Here is a 17,940-nt window from a genome sequence, read left to right on the forward strand (position 1 = left end):
CAAACCAAATCAAACAAAAATTGAGAATTTAAAAACATTTGCCTGGGGTCATCCACAGTTTACGTCCCCAGCGGTCTTTTTAGCGTTTTTACACTGATTTAATACGTTATTCTTACTATTTAGCATTTCTTTTTAATATTACATCTTTATACCCATCATTTAATCTACGTTCTAGTTACATCAGTATGTGCAACATATTTCCCTGCTGCCTATAACACTGGTAGAAGCTTTATCTTAATGCTGTGCCTATTTTTAATCCAGTATCTCCATCAATATTTAGCAAAGGGCATGTGATAAAGTGGCATGTCACTGCATTGATGATGACAGTTGAAATCTTGGTTGAAGCTCAGTTTGCTCTGTTATAACTCTTTCTTGTTTCCGGGTCATTTGTAGTTTTTTGGGATTTTGTTTTGTTTTTCTGTCTGATTCTTTTCTGATCACTTTTACTGATGAATTGGCATCTTTGTAACGATATGAACCCTACTGTACGACCAAGGGACACTTTTTTCTTGTGAAATGCATAACAAAGACTACAAATGAACCAAATGGCAACACTTTGAATGGAAAGCATGCTCAAAACAAGAACTCCAGCTAATCTTTTTCTCCCTTATTAACCTCTATTCACTTTTCACTGCATGATATACAGGGTCAGTGTTGTGCATGACTCCTGCTACCAGCATTGGTAGGTTCCTCCCTTCTTTTTCTGATATCACTTAAAGTGAAAAAAACTAAAAAAACACACCTCTTACAGTTGTTTTAAAAGAAATTGCTCTCCCACCGAAGCAAATTGGAAGTCCCTATCCTTGGAAGAAAATCCCCTGCAAAAACTTAAGCATGCATGTATAAATTGTCTGTCGTTGAACCATAACCTGTAATTTGTATTTTATTACACCTGTAAGAGAATATGTAGTTTTGAAGTCCAGCTTCTAAATTGTTTATCTGTCACTGGGTTTTGTGTAACGTTTGTATTGTTTCTGAAATGACAACGCCCAAGTGTTCATTTATTATTATTATTATTATTATTATTATTATTATTATTATTATTATTATTATTATTATTATTTTCCTTCTCCCTTTCCTTTTTCTTTTTCTTTGATTGTTTCTTCATTTTCTGCAGGCAGAATCTTACTGTAGCAAAACATTTAAATCACCAGACTAAAATTCCAAGCAAATCAGTTGTCTAATTTTAGGTAATTTGCCTTTTGTTGTGCACTGTGTATTAGGAAATTTGATCAGTTTCCCAGAGGAATGTGATCCGGTCATTAAAAATGTATCTGAGTTTCAGTTTGTTGAATAATTTCAACATTTAATCATTTGTTAATAAACATCATCATACAAAAATTGGCCCTGTTAATGTTTGTCGAGCATTTTGCAACCGTTTTTTGTTTTCAAACTTCTCTGGGAATCACTGATGATCATGATAAATTTCCTTAATTGTGATTGTAATCAGCTTTCTTCCTCTTTTTTTTATTTTTCTCCCATGCTTTCTTGCTTTGCATTGTGATTGCATGCCATCTGCTGGTCTAACCTAATGATGGCTTGCTGCTGTATAATATTCACCATGCAAAAAAAAACAAAAAAAAAACTGTTGCCATGGTTACCATAATGCTACACCTACCTGTTCATTGCTTCCATGGTTCCCTTCCTGAAAAAGTACCCATGATGTACAGTGCTACGCCTGCTACTGTCTCTGCAGCAACAACTCCTGCCACAAGTGTCCCCTACGCAGCAACAGCACCAGCCAATCAGGTTTGCTCCTTTTAAAGCTTTCTTTCATAAATCCCTGAGCTCTAAATAAGTACTTACCCCCAGTAACGGATGTTTTGGACTTCTGTTTAATGCTCTACTTATTATTTGATTTGAATTGTTTCATAAAAGCAAAGGGTACCGTTATCTCTGCTCATGTATTGGGCTTTTCAGAACACCCAGGCACTTATTTAGAGTTCTCACATTTGCAAATAGTAGTTGTGTTGTGTTGCATTATTTCCTTTTTTTTTTTTTTTTTTTTGCATGTTTTCTTTTTGTTTTGTTTTTTGTTTTTGACTTTGTTTCAGTGTCCAGTATCCCTTTCCATCTGCATTATGGATAATGTCTGTCCAGTGTGAAACAAAACAAAACCCCACCCTCGGAATTCAAGATGTAGTCTTGAAAAGGATAAGGGACCATATTTACTGCATGTGCAAAAATACTGTCACGCAGACTTTCCTTCGATGGTTGAGAAGTTTCTGAAGCGAGAGCTGGGAGAGGATTAATTCCGAGAATCAACAGTTTCCAAGCGCAGATATTAGTACTTTCAGAAACAGGAAGTACATTTCCTGAAGGAAAGAGCTAAAAATGGAATCTGTTATCCACAAGATTTGGTTTCCTGTGTTAGCAGCAGCTCAAATGGCCAGCCCTTATTGGTGCCTTAAGGTATATTAACTGTCTTAGCCCAGTTGGCATGTTTGCTCATGAAGTGGCTTTCTGATGGTATAAGACCTAACAATAGAAATAAATAGAAGTAAAATCTGCCATGACCATAAATTGAGATTTTTAACTCACAAATGGATCCCGAAGAATGAGGAGGAATGTGTATGACTATAGTACGGATTAGTCCTGTGATTATTAGTTCTGCATACCTAGGCCTAGTTCCCTGATCTGAAAATACTTTGTTTTTATGGCTATAGACAGCAGATTTTAAGTGTGTCCTTCTTCAAATGTGTTGAAAGCTGAGACAATGCAAAACTGACATTTTGCAGTGACTGTCTACTAGTAGATTTACACAAATACAGAATTGTTTTCACCTTTTGAAACAAAGAGCAGTAGCCTAAAGGAGGAATTCTTGCAGTCACCAGCAATGATATTGTCAGAATGTTTTGGACAGAAGAGTGTTACCATCTGTGTAAAAGTATAAAACTATTCAAAACTAAAAGATATGGCAGACTTTACCTGTTTAGTTAACAATGTATCCTTAATGGGTAGAGATTTGACATTGATTGTGTAAATATAGGTACGTAAAAGTCATTACTAAGACTCTGGAAGAAGTAAAAAAAGGTGAGCATTGTTGAACACATTACTTTTACACATTATGTGTTTCCAGGAGACCAGTATCATGCACGTGTCTCTCAACACACAACAGCTTTTGAGCAATGGCAATATATTCCATAAATCAGTGTTCTGGTCGGGCAGGGTTCTAGATGGTTCCAGAAGGGAAGCTGTTACCTTCTATGTGTAAAACATGTTCCAAAGACTTATGATCTGACAATCTCCTTACCTGACACCATCCCTATCATCTCAAAGGTTTCTCTATATCAGAGGCATTCAGCAGGAGTCGCTTTAGTCTTTAAAGCCTCCTGTCAGCCTTATAAAACCACCTACAAAACATGTATGTAGCAATTCTAACCTGTTACATTATTCAGATAATTTCCTTACCAGTGCAGCTGAAACAGAATGCATTACCATCTTGTGTTGTGGCTCGTTTGCACCTCCCACCATGTTTACTGACATGGCCACTGGTTTGCTACCACTCTCTGGCACACATTCACTAACTGCCACATGACATTGAGTTGACACATTGGCATTGCGATACTCAGCACCTCGTGTTCATGTCCACATTACTTAAGTGATGTCTTATTTGTGTGTGACCCATGACAATTACACTCAAATGGGTCTAGCAGCCTGGTTTCCACATTTAAAGGGAATGGTTGCTCTTTTTATGGCCCTGTTTCACACAGAGTCCAACAAAACCCATCTATCATGTGTTGTAAAGTGAAATGAATTGCTTACAAATCAATGTCACATACAGATAGGGATTTAAAACAACTTTTCCCAATTTAAAGCATTTATCGCTGTAGGTCCAGCCAGAATAAATGACATGTTTGCATCATATTGAATTATATAATAGGAATGCCCATTGTCTTTCCTGATTAATATAATTATCCACATCATCAAATCACATTTTCACATGTAGGAATCCAATATCAATGCAATGCTAACTATTCTACTGCTAAGTAAATACAATAGCCAACATCTTAATGCCTTAGCATTTATTTATTTATTTGTATTTTATTATTAATAAACAGGTCAGTTGTGCAGTTGCCTTTAATCTATGTATTGTTTAACATGAACTTCGTGGCACACCCATTGTATTGGTTATTGTATTATTGCTGTACAGTTATTCAATTGTTATTATTGTTGTACAATTATTATTATTATTATTATTATTATTATTGTTATTAACCTTCTCAATAAATAAAATATATATTTATTTAAAATCTATTTAAGAATACATTATTGTTAAGTTACTCGTGAAATATAAGCAGTATGTTATAGAACTTTCTGATGCACTCCTTTAAACTTGAATCTGTATTGGGCAGTTTTGGCTTCAGTTAACTTGACTATAATGAAAAACATGGATTATGGCACCTTTTAGCAATTTGCTGTGTATGCTCTTTAGTTTTTTAAGTAACTGGGTATGGTCAATGGTTTTTGCTTTCTGTTCCACAGTATCATCTGTGAGACACCAGTTAGTTATAGAAATCAATACCAGATAGTGTAGCATCTACCAGGCAATTAGAAACTGGGAAAAACAAATTAATACTAGGTTTTATATATTGTACACAAAAACAATTGAAACAGTCCCATAAGGAATTTAAAACTTACATTTAACTATAGGTGAGTTGGAAATTTGTACACATTTCATTTTTATTAAGAAATACGCAATGTATTAATGACTTTTGTGGAATGCATAGCAACTTATGTACGTATTTGTCAGTATTGGTGATTTAGTATTTTATATTTTTCCCCACACTTTAAAGTGTCCAAAAGAATGTTTAAACTTGGACTGAGTCCAAGGAATAAACAATATGTATACAAGCAGAACACTAATATTGTGACCCAAAACAACTTTAAAGATGCATGAAAGTTATGATTAGACACATGCTAATACGTTTATCTTTTAATCTCTTCCGTTTTCCAGACCAGTCTGCCTGATTAGTCTGATTAATTGTGCTTGCCCTGAACCATCAAGTTGCCCTCAGTTGGTTCTGGAATGGAGTGACAGAGGCAGGGAATGTGAGGAATGCGTGTTGTGTCTGCTGTTTAGTTTAGAGCACAGTGTATCCTCCCTGGAAAAAGTGCAGTGAAAGTGCTGTGGACGAAGAAAAAAAATAAACATGGCCACAGTTCAAACTATTTAATGCCCCGTAGTAACTTTCACATTCGAAAGTTAAAAAGAAAATGCAATGATTTAGAAATTGCCTGATGGTACAGGCATAATTAGTGTTTTAAATGTTGTACTATAAAATCAAAAGGAACACTTTCTTATCTTCACAGTACCTACTGTTTATTGTACACAAATATACTGTCCCACTCCCCGAAGATCCCAGAAGTCTTTTCCTTCCCTCATGTCACCCATTCCCCAATGCAAAAGTGAATAGGTGCAGGCCTCAGAAAGCTCATAGTAACTCATATTTTTAATCTGTCGGGAGGCTGTGGATAAGCATCTGAAGATTTAATGAATACTACACTGAGCACATTTGACAGAAATGTGTTTCTAGCACCAAGAGAAATGTATGAACTTTCAGTACAGTATGAACAGTCTTCAGGGAGCGGGTAGCTAACTCTTCCTTATGGAATACTTTTAGCAACATCATAGACATCATGTGTATGTGTGCGTGTATGTGAGAAGGGCAGTGAGAAGTAGTGATTAGAGCAATGGATTAAATCCCCAGTGCAGATACAGCTGTAATATTACAGAGCTAATTACTTTGCCTTGATTTTTCCAGTCAACCCCATTATATCAATGGGAATCAGCGTTCACTGGAGGTTAGCTTGCAGTGAACGCATTTCCCATCCAGGGGGTGTGTTTGTACTCTCCAGAACCTTTAAACTAAATAAACAGTAAAAAAACTGCATGTGAGGAGAGAGGGGGGGGGTTTAATAAGTGAATTGATTAAACACATATTTTCTAGCTTGTCGTTTTGAAATTGCTATTTGATTAAGAGTTTAAAGGTCAATTTTAACTATCCCATATGAACTGGCAGAGCATGGAAAACAATGCATGCAAACTGCAGTCATTCATTTGTATTTTTATTGTCTTAGTTATAGTTTTGACTTAAATGCAATTATCAACCTATAGAAAAACTTGGGATCCCATGTGCTTGTCCCTGTATTGGTCAAGACTAGCATGTTACTTTTTGAAATGGGTTTTATGCCTCCTTGTATAGTTGCAGTTGTAGCAGACGGAGGAGTTGTCACAGGTCACAATGCATAACGTCTTTCGCTGTGTGCTTAGTCATACAACAGTGCTCATATATTGTATTTTACTAGTACATTAGAAATGGCCAGGAAATCAAGGTGCAACACTATGGAAAGTATGCCAACTCCACTGTTCTGAAACTGTTTGCAGCTCCCTCTTTTGACAACAAATGGAATTACTGGTGATGATTCCTTGACAGATTTTTCTGTAGATTTAATCTCCCAGTAGGAATCATCTCTTGATGACTGAGAATCCATGTACACAGCTGCATACACAGAGGACTATATTTTAATTGGTCTTCAGTATTTGTCGCAGGATTATTTTGGAAATTTGTAAACTGTGGATTAATCACAAACATTGCACATTCTCTAAACGTGTGGAATGTTGTATCATCAGCAACTAATTACTCTAAGCTTTCAATCAATTTAGTAAGTCATTTGTCAAGTGAAAGCCCAGGCTGGCAGATCTGTTCACGGAAGTCTGCAGTGTGGACATGCTCACACTTCCTGTAGTCAAAATCAAACCTTTCTCAGTAAAGAAATCAAACCTGATGATTTAAGAATGACTCTTTATAAAAATCCTGGTGTCTCCTGGACCATGATTGGCTTCTTCTGGATAACTATGTTATCTGAAGGAATATCTGAGTGCATGTTAACGTTCATTTGTGTGAAGAATAGCAGTGCTCCTCCGTGTGGAAAATAAAGCAATTATTTTGTGTGTGTTTTGAACAAGCAGACTAAAACTAAAGCATCCTGAATTTGAGCTGGTTTGCTGTAAATATATGAACTATTCTTCAGAATGTAAGAACAACATACTAGCTGCTTAGAAAAGTATTAGGAGTATATGCATGGGTTCTCATAAGCATTGTGAAAACACTTATGGCAGAAATCACCAGAAATCTCAGTTTCACCAGATTTATTTCCTTTCGAGCTCATCAAATCTGTCCTTTCTTGATCCTAGATAAGAGGGTAGGCACCAGAGTGTGTCCTGTCCACGGAAAATGTACACAGGAACTCATAATCTTAAACTCTGATATTTGCGCTAGTTTATATTTACTCCTTTGTGTTTTGTGACCACAAGCTTTAATAATGCTTACAACTGTTTCAGAATATCTGGAGCAAATCGTGCTCCGTATCAAAGAGCCTTGAAAATAAAATACAAAAACTAAAAATAAAAATACAAACTACTTGGCTGTATAAATAGCCTTTTTATGCAATATTTCACAGAGTTAAGAAGTACATTTTTGTTAAATATGTCCCCTTTTTATTTTCCTGAGTGCTGTTTTTAATTAACACTGCAAATAGAAAGAATGTGTAAGTGTTATGTACTGTTTAACGTGACTCAATACAGAAGAGTTTTTTGTTCTGCTTTGCTGTATGCCCTCATACTGAACTAGTTACTTTTTCATGTTAACTACTAAAACATTAATTCTCAAGTGTCCACACTGGTTTTATGGCTTGTCATTAATTTGTACACTTCATTTCATAAGAGCAATTCAACAAAGAAAAGATGCTTCAAAAGATCATTCCATGTTATAATAGTTAATGAGTAGCTAACTGCATTAAGTTTTGAATTATTTAAAAGACATTTCAGAAATACAGTGCACAAAATGTCAATTTCCATATGTCTGCAAAGGGCAAGCATCCTTGAAATAGAGAATGACGCTGTTGCTTTGATGAGTGTCCTTGTTTTGTGAAAGCTCTGTAACCAACCTCGTGAAAAGTCTCAATTGGAATTTGATTTAGGGATAGGCAACCGATTCAGTGTTTCTGATGTGTATGGGCTTAGGTTGTACTTATCATTAGCGGCTATTTTTGTATGTAAAATGCAATAACCTGTTGGTTTATTAGTGAAGAGCCCTAGAGGGCCACACAGGAACAAAATAAGAATCTCAGATGTTGACTGTATGACTTTAAAGACAGAAGATAGTAGAAACAATTATTTGCTGATTCATATCATTTCATCAATAGCATTCATTAAACAAAATGTATGTATCAATGATATTGTATTGTCGTTTGTTTCCAGTGGATTGAACTGAGTTAAGACAAGATGCTTTGAAACCTTTGACCGCCACTATAGAAATCAATGGAGTCAGACTTTTATTCAGTGCCTGTCTTCATCCAGTTCAATCAGCTGGAATCTTTACCACTTTATTTAGTCTGAATCAGTCTTTCAATGATGCATGTGAACAATTGCAGCTCAGCTGTATTCAGAGGTCATGAAAAAACATATGTAATCCTAATACATCAGCCACCACGGTTGCAAGAATAACTGGTGTTAATATATCACAGGTTCCCAAAGAAGGTGTGATTTGTAATAATTTTGTGCCATCGGGGTTCAGTATCAACACATTAATTGACAGGAGGATAACTTAAAATATGTAATACTCCCTGAAAAAAGCTGTACTGATGTATTTTGGAGGAAGAGTATTTACCTTATTTACCATAGGAATGCAGTTTGAAATGATATTGACAACACAGAGGTTATGGATACAAACAAGCTAAAGAAGCTTAATGTTTATGATTTAAATAGGATATACATTTGAACAGGGGTTCCCAATGTCTGGTGATGGAGGGCCATTGTCCAGGGGTTGCATGGGGTGGGGGCACAGTAGACAATTCACCACCGATGAAAACAAAATATGTCCCATATGTTTCCTATACATTTCTGTTAGGGAACATTTATGAACTTGAATTGTTGTTTTATTATTTTCCCCCAAATTACATGTGCAATTTGTAACAGAAAATGTTCATAAAGTGTACAAATATAGTAAAGGTTCAGAAAAGGGGTGGTTGAAGGTTGGTTTTGGGGGGCCGCACTTTGGGATCCCCTGCTTTAGAATGTCAGACTCTCCTTATAGTTACTCAACATGTGCACATTTTTTACCACAGTATCTTGCAAATACATACACATTAGCTTCCCAATTGATGTAAAAACAGTAATATGTTGAAAATCTCATCTTTCCCTTCTGTTTTTAAATACTTAATTTCAAACAGGAAATGACAAGTTGTAAAATAAGGATTTTCAGTTATTTATTTATGTATGAATTTCTTCTATGGTCCCTGTGCTATATTTATATCAATATTATAAACATTAAATGAATGCATACTCGATTGAGTCATCTGGGCTCTGCATCCTGTGGCTAGCCACTTCTCTTCCCCAGCCAAGTGTTTTTTAACCAGTGGTTTGATCAATGAATTGATCTGTAACAGGCTGATTTCACTAATGCAGGCACTTGTTGCAGTGTCTTGTTAACTAAATGGATTGGGAAGTGCCATGAGAGGAAGAGCCACATCATATTATATGAAAGAAACAGACCTTCATAGACACTGTATTTATGACTGTAGGAAACTGTAGTTATTATTATAAAGCTCTGTTTTTAATGTTCCCATCATTTGATTTGTGCTTTTGCTTTGCAGTGACTTTAAATAGTCAATATAAATTGAGATGCCATGGATGGTTTCTTGGACATATGCTTTTAATTAACATTGGGGGAAAGAAGTGTATTCAGCACACGATGGGGATGATTTCCTTTGTTACACTGCAAGCAAAGAGAAGTAATCCGTTTTACTTGACCCTAATTGTTTGTTCCTGCTGCAGGGCTGTTAGCTGTATTGATGCAGGTCCCTTTTTATCTAATAACTCTGGGTTAATGCTGCTCATATGGAGCTTGAACTGCATTGGTTATCACGGTGAAGTCTTATAAATTGCAGAAAAACATATTCTGTCCGTGTTCATATCACAGTTCAAGTGGGGATGGTCTTTTTGAAAAGCTGTCCTATTACTCAACTGTGCAGATTTCTAGTCGCTTTCCATTGTGTCTGCTTGCTGGCTGGCAATGTATTATTTTTATAATTATATGAATTATTTTCACAATTGCATATAACATTGCTATTTTCACTTCCATCTGCCTAGTGAATTCCTAGCGGTAGTTTTTCTTCTCTCTCATATCCCTTTCAACCAAAATTTGGCCTACTGTGCAGTGGCCTTTGTTAATACAAATATGAGTATGATGAACCAGATGCTTTCACTCATAGCAATGCATAGCTTAACATAACACTTGTATCTCCCTCTATGCATTACTAGTGTTTTATCATTATTGATCTCCCCTTTTCCCATGGTCCATCTTTCAATTGGCTTTCTGGTAATGCCTGCTAATGCCCTACCCTTTACCCAAGTGAGTGGAAGTGTTGCCCCTCTGTCGTGACTGCGTAATCAGGCCCCCGTTCTTGCTCAGACCTCTGTCCGCTGACCTTAAGCAGGTACGCTGTTGTGCAACTGGCTAAATTTAGCTGACGCCTTGCTGACGATTGGCTTGCCCTGGCGATAGGGACAACAGCTACTTCTGTTTGCATTGTGTTGCCTTTTTCTTTTCCTTGTTGTTTTTAGTTAGTGTGATCAAAAGAGGATTTTGAAATGTTTTGTGACCTGCAGAGTGAAATACAGTAATGCACCATGTTTTTTTTTTTTAATTCCCTCTTCTCGACACGTGCAATACTTTTGTTTCCTTTTTTCCCCTGTTTTTTAATCTTTGGTTTGATTTTCTTACCTATTTGCTTATTTACCATGTTTTTAACAAATGTACCAATCTGCATTTTTCCTATGCATTGTTCAAATTATTTGTTTTGACTATGTATCGTTTCTTCCATCAGAGGTATACATGCGGCCATACTTTAATCATTTCTACCATCAGTTATGTGTCACAATGGCTAAGTTTCTGCATTACATGAAATGCAATTGGCAGCATTTCTCACCAGTGGCTTCCAGGCCAGAGTAGAGTGCATTTCCTCTTCAAAGTGGTGACACTGACTAATCAGTTTTCTCTGGTGTCTGTTTTCCAACCCAGATCATCCTGAAGTAACCAACAGAAAAGGAATGGAGTGTCAAGATGCTGCATTGAGAAGCCCAAAACAGCCCTTCTGTAAATACTACCTTGCCTCCTCATTAGAAGTTCAGCAACCTGCATGCTAAGAATATAATTATTAAGGACGAATCATTAACTATAACATTGAGTGCTGTTGTAATATATATGAATTATGTATATGTATTGCTAAGAAAAAAATATTGACATGTAAATGACACAATCAAAAAAAATGTACATACACTATATAGGTGAAGGTGGAGATTTCATTTGAATGATTGTTTGCAGCTGTTCTGTAAGTAATGTGGGTTATTCCTTTTCCATATTTGTTTTTGAACTGTACAATGTTCACCCTAGGATAACACCTAATTTGCACTGTCGGGAAGAAAATGTAGTGCTTAATATTAAGTGCTTGATTGTTTCAAACTCAATTTACAAAAGCAGATCCGAGTGAAACCCCTCTTGGTCATGTCCTAGAAACACATTCATTTGCACTTGGCTTGTGAATCAGGCTGGAGGGATTACTTAATTTAATTTCCTAAAAATATGAATGTCAAGCCAGAAAAGCTGAGGCTCTTCTGGTGGTTTTCCTCTTTACAAAGTTATCCCAGCTCTCAGACCCCTCTTTGTACCCTTTCGGCCTTATGGGAAGGAAAGGCATTTTATATCCATGTGGTATACATAGTAAAAGGTTGCAGCATAGTTTGCAAGATTGTGGTGATGGTATGAGATTACCCAAAAACGAAAGGAAGAAAATACACTTTTCTTCATGGTGATTGCTAGACAAAACCGCCATGTGAACATTTGCAAATGTCACTTTCACAGTCTGCAGTGCAATTGAGACTAAAATCAGCTGCCTGCCCTCAGTTTGCCCCAAGTGTTCTCTGTCTGCTTTTCAAATCTGTGAGTATAACTCTGGAGAAAAAAATGAAGATTTTTTTTCAGAGCACTGGCCATCAGGGAGTCTCATGTTGCCTCCAATAATGTGCCAAGGGCTTAGCAAAGCTGGTAGACTGACCAAATACACCAAGCTGTGTCTGTCAGTTTTGATAGGTTTTGTCTGCAGGCAGACTACATTGAACTGAAATTGCTCGTGAACAGCAGACTCAAATAAGTCACTGGTTAACAAGCAGAAATCTATATGTCTGAGGTCGGGTCATATTCATAATCGTTATGCAAGGGTGACCAAGCTACCAAATTGGGGGAAGGAAAATAATATGACGAAGAATTGAAACACAAAAAGGTGTGTCGGCTGATCCTTTTCAAATAGGATACTATACATTTTTAAAGGGAAGCTTGAAGCTACATGTGTGGTGCTTTCCTTAACGATCCTGCTTTATTTGAGAAATTGTAGAAGTGCCTAAAATATTTTACATTACAAGCATCTTGAGAAGAAGAATCTAATTAAAAAAACATGCCAGTTTGTTAAACTGAATTTTTCCCAAGATCTGTTGGTAAAGTTGAAGAAGATGAAACAAAACACTGTACATGTCATGGTTTATACAGTTTTACACTGTTTTGGAATAGATACTACCAATATACACTACTACATGTTACTTTCATGAAAAACTAGACAGCTCGGGCAGAATGTTCAATAACATGTAATAATTTAATATTAATTTTTACTGTAGGACTTAAAGTAGTTTACTATGGGTAAAAAGTGATTGATAATGAGTGAGACTACAGGACATGTATTGTGATGCTTTTAATGTTTTAAACACATTAGTCTCTTAACTTAGTGTGTTGAAATTCATTGTCATAACAATTTATTAAAACAAAACAACTTGTTTTTGTATGATGACCATTCAGAGGTTTCAGTCTGCAAGAAAAGTACCACAATAACAATCAGTATGTTGTTTTTATTATATGATATGGTCACACATTTGATCACGTTATGACTTTAACTACCATAATATTGTTACCTATTATATTTTTCAAGCTTTGGAAGTGTATTTCTAACTATTAATCACATTCATCGCAGTTGACAGGTTATTATTTTGCAGTCTTTTGCTCTCATGTGTTGAAAAACTAATCAGAATCATGATGTTTTTTTCATGGTGCTTGATTAACACAGACAATCCACAGTGAAACTTCCTTAGTTCAGCATGATTAAGGCACTGTTCTGACAGTTATTTTCCTTTTCATTCAGTATAATTTTTCTTCACAAAAGTTACAGTTTTAATGTAATTTTTGATGTGGAAAGTGATTAAAAACAATATTTTATGTCATTTTTTTGTTAAATATTAGTAATAGAACAATATTGTAACCTATTATATTTTAAAATGAATGTAATTTATTAAGCTAAGCTGAGTTCCACTGTTGTTTTTTCAGAAAGCCTGATCTCTCAGATCAGCTAACAAAGAACGAGTGTTCCTTCTTGAGAACCATAGATGGCAAGTTTCTAGATCAGGGGTGTCAGGTTGGGGGGAAATGTAGTGTCTTCTGATTTTGGATCCAACCCAGCCCAACCCAGTTCCTTTGCCACTTCTCTCCAGACTTCACAGAGTTTTCTGGGAATGGCTACTATATCTTGAGTAATCAACATATTTGAAGTCATCAGCTCTAAAACTCAAATGTGAAAATCTTAAATAAGCCTTACCATCAGAGAAATTAAAATAACCGAATAACTGAGAGCTCCCGTAGGAACACAAAACTGAAGACCCCGCGGCGCCCAGGACTATAGTCTGACATCCCTGTTCTGGATCATTCACATGTCACTGCCTTCGTCACCTATGCAGGACAATGGGACAGTGTGAGCAAGGCTTTAGAATTGCTTGTATTATGTAAAAATGTTTATTGTATAGGTAACATTTTACCAAAAAAAAAAGAAGAAAAAAGAAAGAAAAAAAAAAAGACGTACTTTTCACTGTAGTATGTTAGTATTTCATAACAATATTAAGTTGTTGCTGTGGCAACATAAAGTTGCAATGACTAAAGTTCTGTATTTTTGTAAATGATGTAATTGTTAAGTTCAGATTTTTTTTTCTAGAACACTACCACACTAGGGGGTAAAAGCAGAAAATATTGAAACATTTCTTATTTTTGTCAAGATTATATGATATTTTTCAGTAGCATTTAATTTTCTCTATATCAGTGCTTTTTATTTTTTATTTGTTTGGTTTGGTTTTGTTTCCATAAGGAAGAGTGTACCAGTGGCATTTAGTATGGAAATATTTCTTAATATATATCCCAATTCACCAACAAAATTATCAAAAAGGAAACATTGGCCATCATTCGGCTATTCCTCTTTAAAGTGAACAGATTTTAAGGAACTCTTAATTTAAAAAAATAAAATTAATGTCTAACAATGGCCGAAACCATCTATGAAAACCCATGGTGCTTCATAGTTGATTGGCAGAGTTTAAGATTGCACTTTTTCCCTTAAATATGTAACTTATGTTCTTCATATATTATGTATATTGTTGGGTATGGCAAAGTTGACATCCTTGTTATTTTTCTTTTAATTATTATTATCATTATTGTTACTCACCTCCTATAACTAATAGTACAAATTAGTCTACAGTGAGCATCTTGCATGAAAAATGCATACACCAAACTGGTAGTTTTGATTTATTAAAGGATTATAGAAATACTAAGTACCAATCTGAGTGACAGATGTTCCAACATCTTTTTCAGTGTTTATTTAAGTACTTGAAAGATTTTCTTTAAGTACAATATATTAAGTGTATACTGCACTGTCAAAATGTTAAAATTGACAATGAATATGAAAACAAGCACATTGAGTAGTCCGTAAACTTGGCAGAGCCAGTTTACCAGTGAACTTTGCCTTCCCTTGGTATTTTGTTCTTAAAGGCTTTATATTTGAGAGCTCCAAAATAGAAAGGGTTGTAAATGGTCTATTGAATTGACACTTCAACTTCACTTTTCTTTTTCTTTTTTTATATAATTATTATTTTCATTAGGTTTTTCTCCAGGTATTTTCATCGCAAGGCCAAAACTTGCACCTGCTGCTATGAAAGCAGTCTTAGGTCCTATTCTTTCCTGTGAAATGCCTTGAGCAGTAAGGGTCAATGGCATGGGTGCCATACTGAATGGTAACATTAACACAGGAATTTCATTGCAACTGCTGTGCCACCAATTACATCTGTACCACAGTAGTCCATTTACATCACAAAACAAAACAAGCCCTCATCGACCTTATCAGTTTTTATGTAACCATTTTTAAATGTTTTATTTGTGCATATATTATGTGCTATTTTACATTTATATAGTCAGTTGTTTTGGTTCCTGCAAATGGTGTAAAACCTATTGAGACAAAACAAATAAAAAAATACAAGGAAATGTCTTTCTTTTTGTTTTTTATTGCCTTAATGTCTCACACATTTGACAACAAGATCGCATTTTGCACTTTATTATATAGCATGCTATCCTAGTAAACAGGGAGTGGGTTGCATGTTCATAAACACAGTCCGACTTGTGTTAGCTGTGTCTTTGCTGTGACATACAGATGAAAATGGAGAGTGATACTCTAAAAACAGAGATGCAGTAGCACATTTACAAACAATACCTAGACTCATGTGAAGCAGACTGTAAAAACATTCACGGATCATAACTTCAAAGGACAGATTCAGTAGAACGAATGTGACATGGTGTGACTGCACGGAATGAATCTCACTATTTTATTAACATTAAAACAAACACTTTGTGGAGTCAATTGTGAAGGCTGAACACAAGAGGCGCAAAACAAGATAACAGGTCAGTGGCTGGTTGAATAAAACACCCTCAGTGTTCATTATAGTTCATATGGGCCACATTTCTGTTGAAATAAATGTGATAAGGTGTTTTGCTCACCCTTAAACTGGGGGAGAACTAAGGGGAAAGTTGCAGCGCATCCTCAACTTGTTTCTGAGTTGGAAAATGGTCCCCTTCCAAGTCAACACAACTCCTGGTTTGTTCCAAAGCCATAACTATAGAGGACCAACATTTAAGGGTCCTATGGTCACCTAGAAAAAAGGTCATATTAAACTAATTTACTTCCATATTAAGCTCTTGTTATGTTTAGTCAGTGTTGCAATATTCTGAGTCCTGTAGCAGCATTTGGAATGATTAATAAACATGTGAAAATAACTGATTAGCCATACCAACACTCTACCATAGCGCCAAGGTCACAAAACATCATCTCCAGCAATTCATATATCTGGTACACATCCAGTCATAGAGGAAAAGGAAGAGGAATATGTTTAAATAAACGTACTTTGTGGTGGGCTGTTAATACTTTCACTTCCACAGCCACGTCTCTCCTTTATTGGGAATTTATATATGCCAGCAGGTCCACATGTCACAAATAACAATCGCTAGCAAGACAGGGAAGGAGATCAAACTCTGACATCAGCAGGCATTGCTAGAGTGCAGCTTTGTAGTGTAGGAGTTGAGACAGATGCTTCTGCATATTTATAAATCATTCATAGTTCTGCTCCGGAATGTGAGAGGTTGCTAAGGGATATTAAATAAAGAGGCTTCATTTTGTTCACTGAGTAATTGTTCGTAGTATTTTGACTGTGAGACTGTGACTGTGAGAGATTTACATTATCAAATAACCTAGCAGTGTTTGCCTCAATGTCTAAGTGGTGAGTTTACTGTGTATTGTTGGAAAAATGTTTAAAAATAAATAATCACAAGCTTATGTACAGTCAATAAACCTTTACTATTTATTTATAGGTGTAGAAAGCTGAGCTGACATGTAAAGCCTACTTATTGGGCTAGGTTCTACAGTTAATGAAGATACATGAATGTCATCTACTTCCATCTTACACTTCCTTGCCAAAAGTTATCTTCAAATACATCCCACAGTTAAGTTACAAAAGTACACTCTAGTGGTGCGATCTGGAACAGCAGAGGTTTGGGGTTGCAATATTTCAGTCTGAAGAATATGTTATTTTAGGTTGATGTGGTCGCTTTATAAGAAATCTGAATATAACCACTAAAAAAAAAGTCACTGACACTGACTGACCAGTATCTGACTCCTGGTGGACACTTGGGTACTTCTCATATAAAGTCCCCTGCTTTTTTTCTGCTGAATGGAATGTGCATTATAACTGTAATTATATATATATATATATATATATATATATATATATATATATATATATATATGTAGCCTATATATAGTATACACTAGGCTAACTTAATATGGACAACAATCGATTTGTTATGGGCTTCCAAATTATTAATAGGCATATTTAAATACATGTAATGCAAAATCAATTATTATTGTTGTTGTTTTAATATTTATCTGAATCATATTACATATTACTATCTAATGCATCTATTGATTTTCTTCAGTGACTATTCGCTAACTACAAGAGCACAATAATGCGAAATGAGACTCCGTGCCAATGTTCAAATCTCTCGGTGCATTTAACGCCAATGCATTCCTGATGTGAGCAGCTCCCAGTGCAAGAAACTACACTGGCTGCAAATTAGCCTCTTCCCGACAGTAACTGATATAATGAGTTTGCAGTAGCCTAGTGACTCTCACAAAGCATAGCATATGCATCCAGATGGTAAAACGTAGACGACAGCTACACTAATTAGGTCTTTGGAGATTTTCAGAGACGTTCTGTGGATGTCATTTGAAGATGCATAAGTACTGTTAAATGATATTGAAACTATAACAAGGCACCAGAGGCTATTCCGTTGCTGCACAGGCCACCATCAATGCACGATGTATATGTATGCGTTGAGATGCCTGGTTTTACAAGTTACAAAAGCCGTTTACCTTGGAGTCAGCCTCAACTGCATGGCGTGTGAGAAACAAAAGGAAGAGACTTCCGAAACAAATCAAGTGCCAGCCCTCAGTCCTGCTCCTGCCACTGCGACA

At 35.8% G+C, this 17,940-nt stretch overlaps 1 protein-coding gene across 15 annotated transcripts in view; it reads left to right on the forward strand.

The window, feature by feature from the left end:
- Positions 1-15,405, forward strand: part of mbnl2 (muscleblind-like splicing regulator 2) — a 73,722-nt gene extending 58,317 nt beyond the window's left edge. For 6 of the 15 annotated variants that reach the window (XM_066706719.1, XM_066706722.1, XM_066706718.1 and 3 more), the window contains 2 exons: positions 647-682; positions 11,085-15,405. In XM_066706719.1, the coding sequence (XP_066562816.1) occupies positions 647-682; positions 11,085-11,209 (161 nt within the window). In that variant the 3' untranslated portion in view covers positions 11,210-15,405. Of the gene's footprint in view, positions 1-646; positions 683-1,654; positions 1,750-11,084 lie in introns of all 15 variants that reach the window. The other 9 variants (XM_066706728.1, XM_066706723.1, XM_066706725.1 and 6 more) reach the window with 5 other exon arrangements.
- The last annotated feature ends 2,535 nt before the right edge of the window (positions 15,406-17,940 follow it).

Source organism: Amia ocellicauda, chromosome 6, assembly GCF_036373705.1.
Source record: "Amia ocellicauda isolate fAmiCal2 chromosome 6, fAmiCal2.hap1, whole genome shotgun sequence".
Classification (NCBI taxonomy): Eukaryota; Metazoa; Chordata; class Actinopteri; order Amiiformes; family Amiidae; genus Amia; species Amia ocellicauda.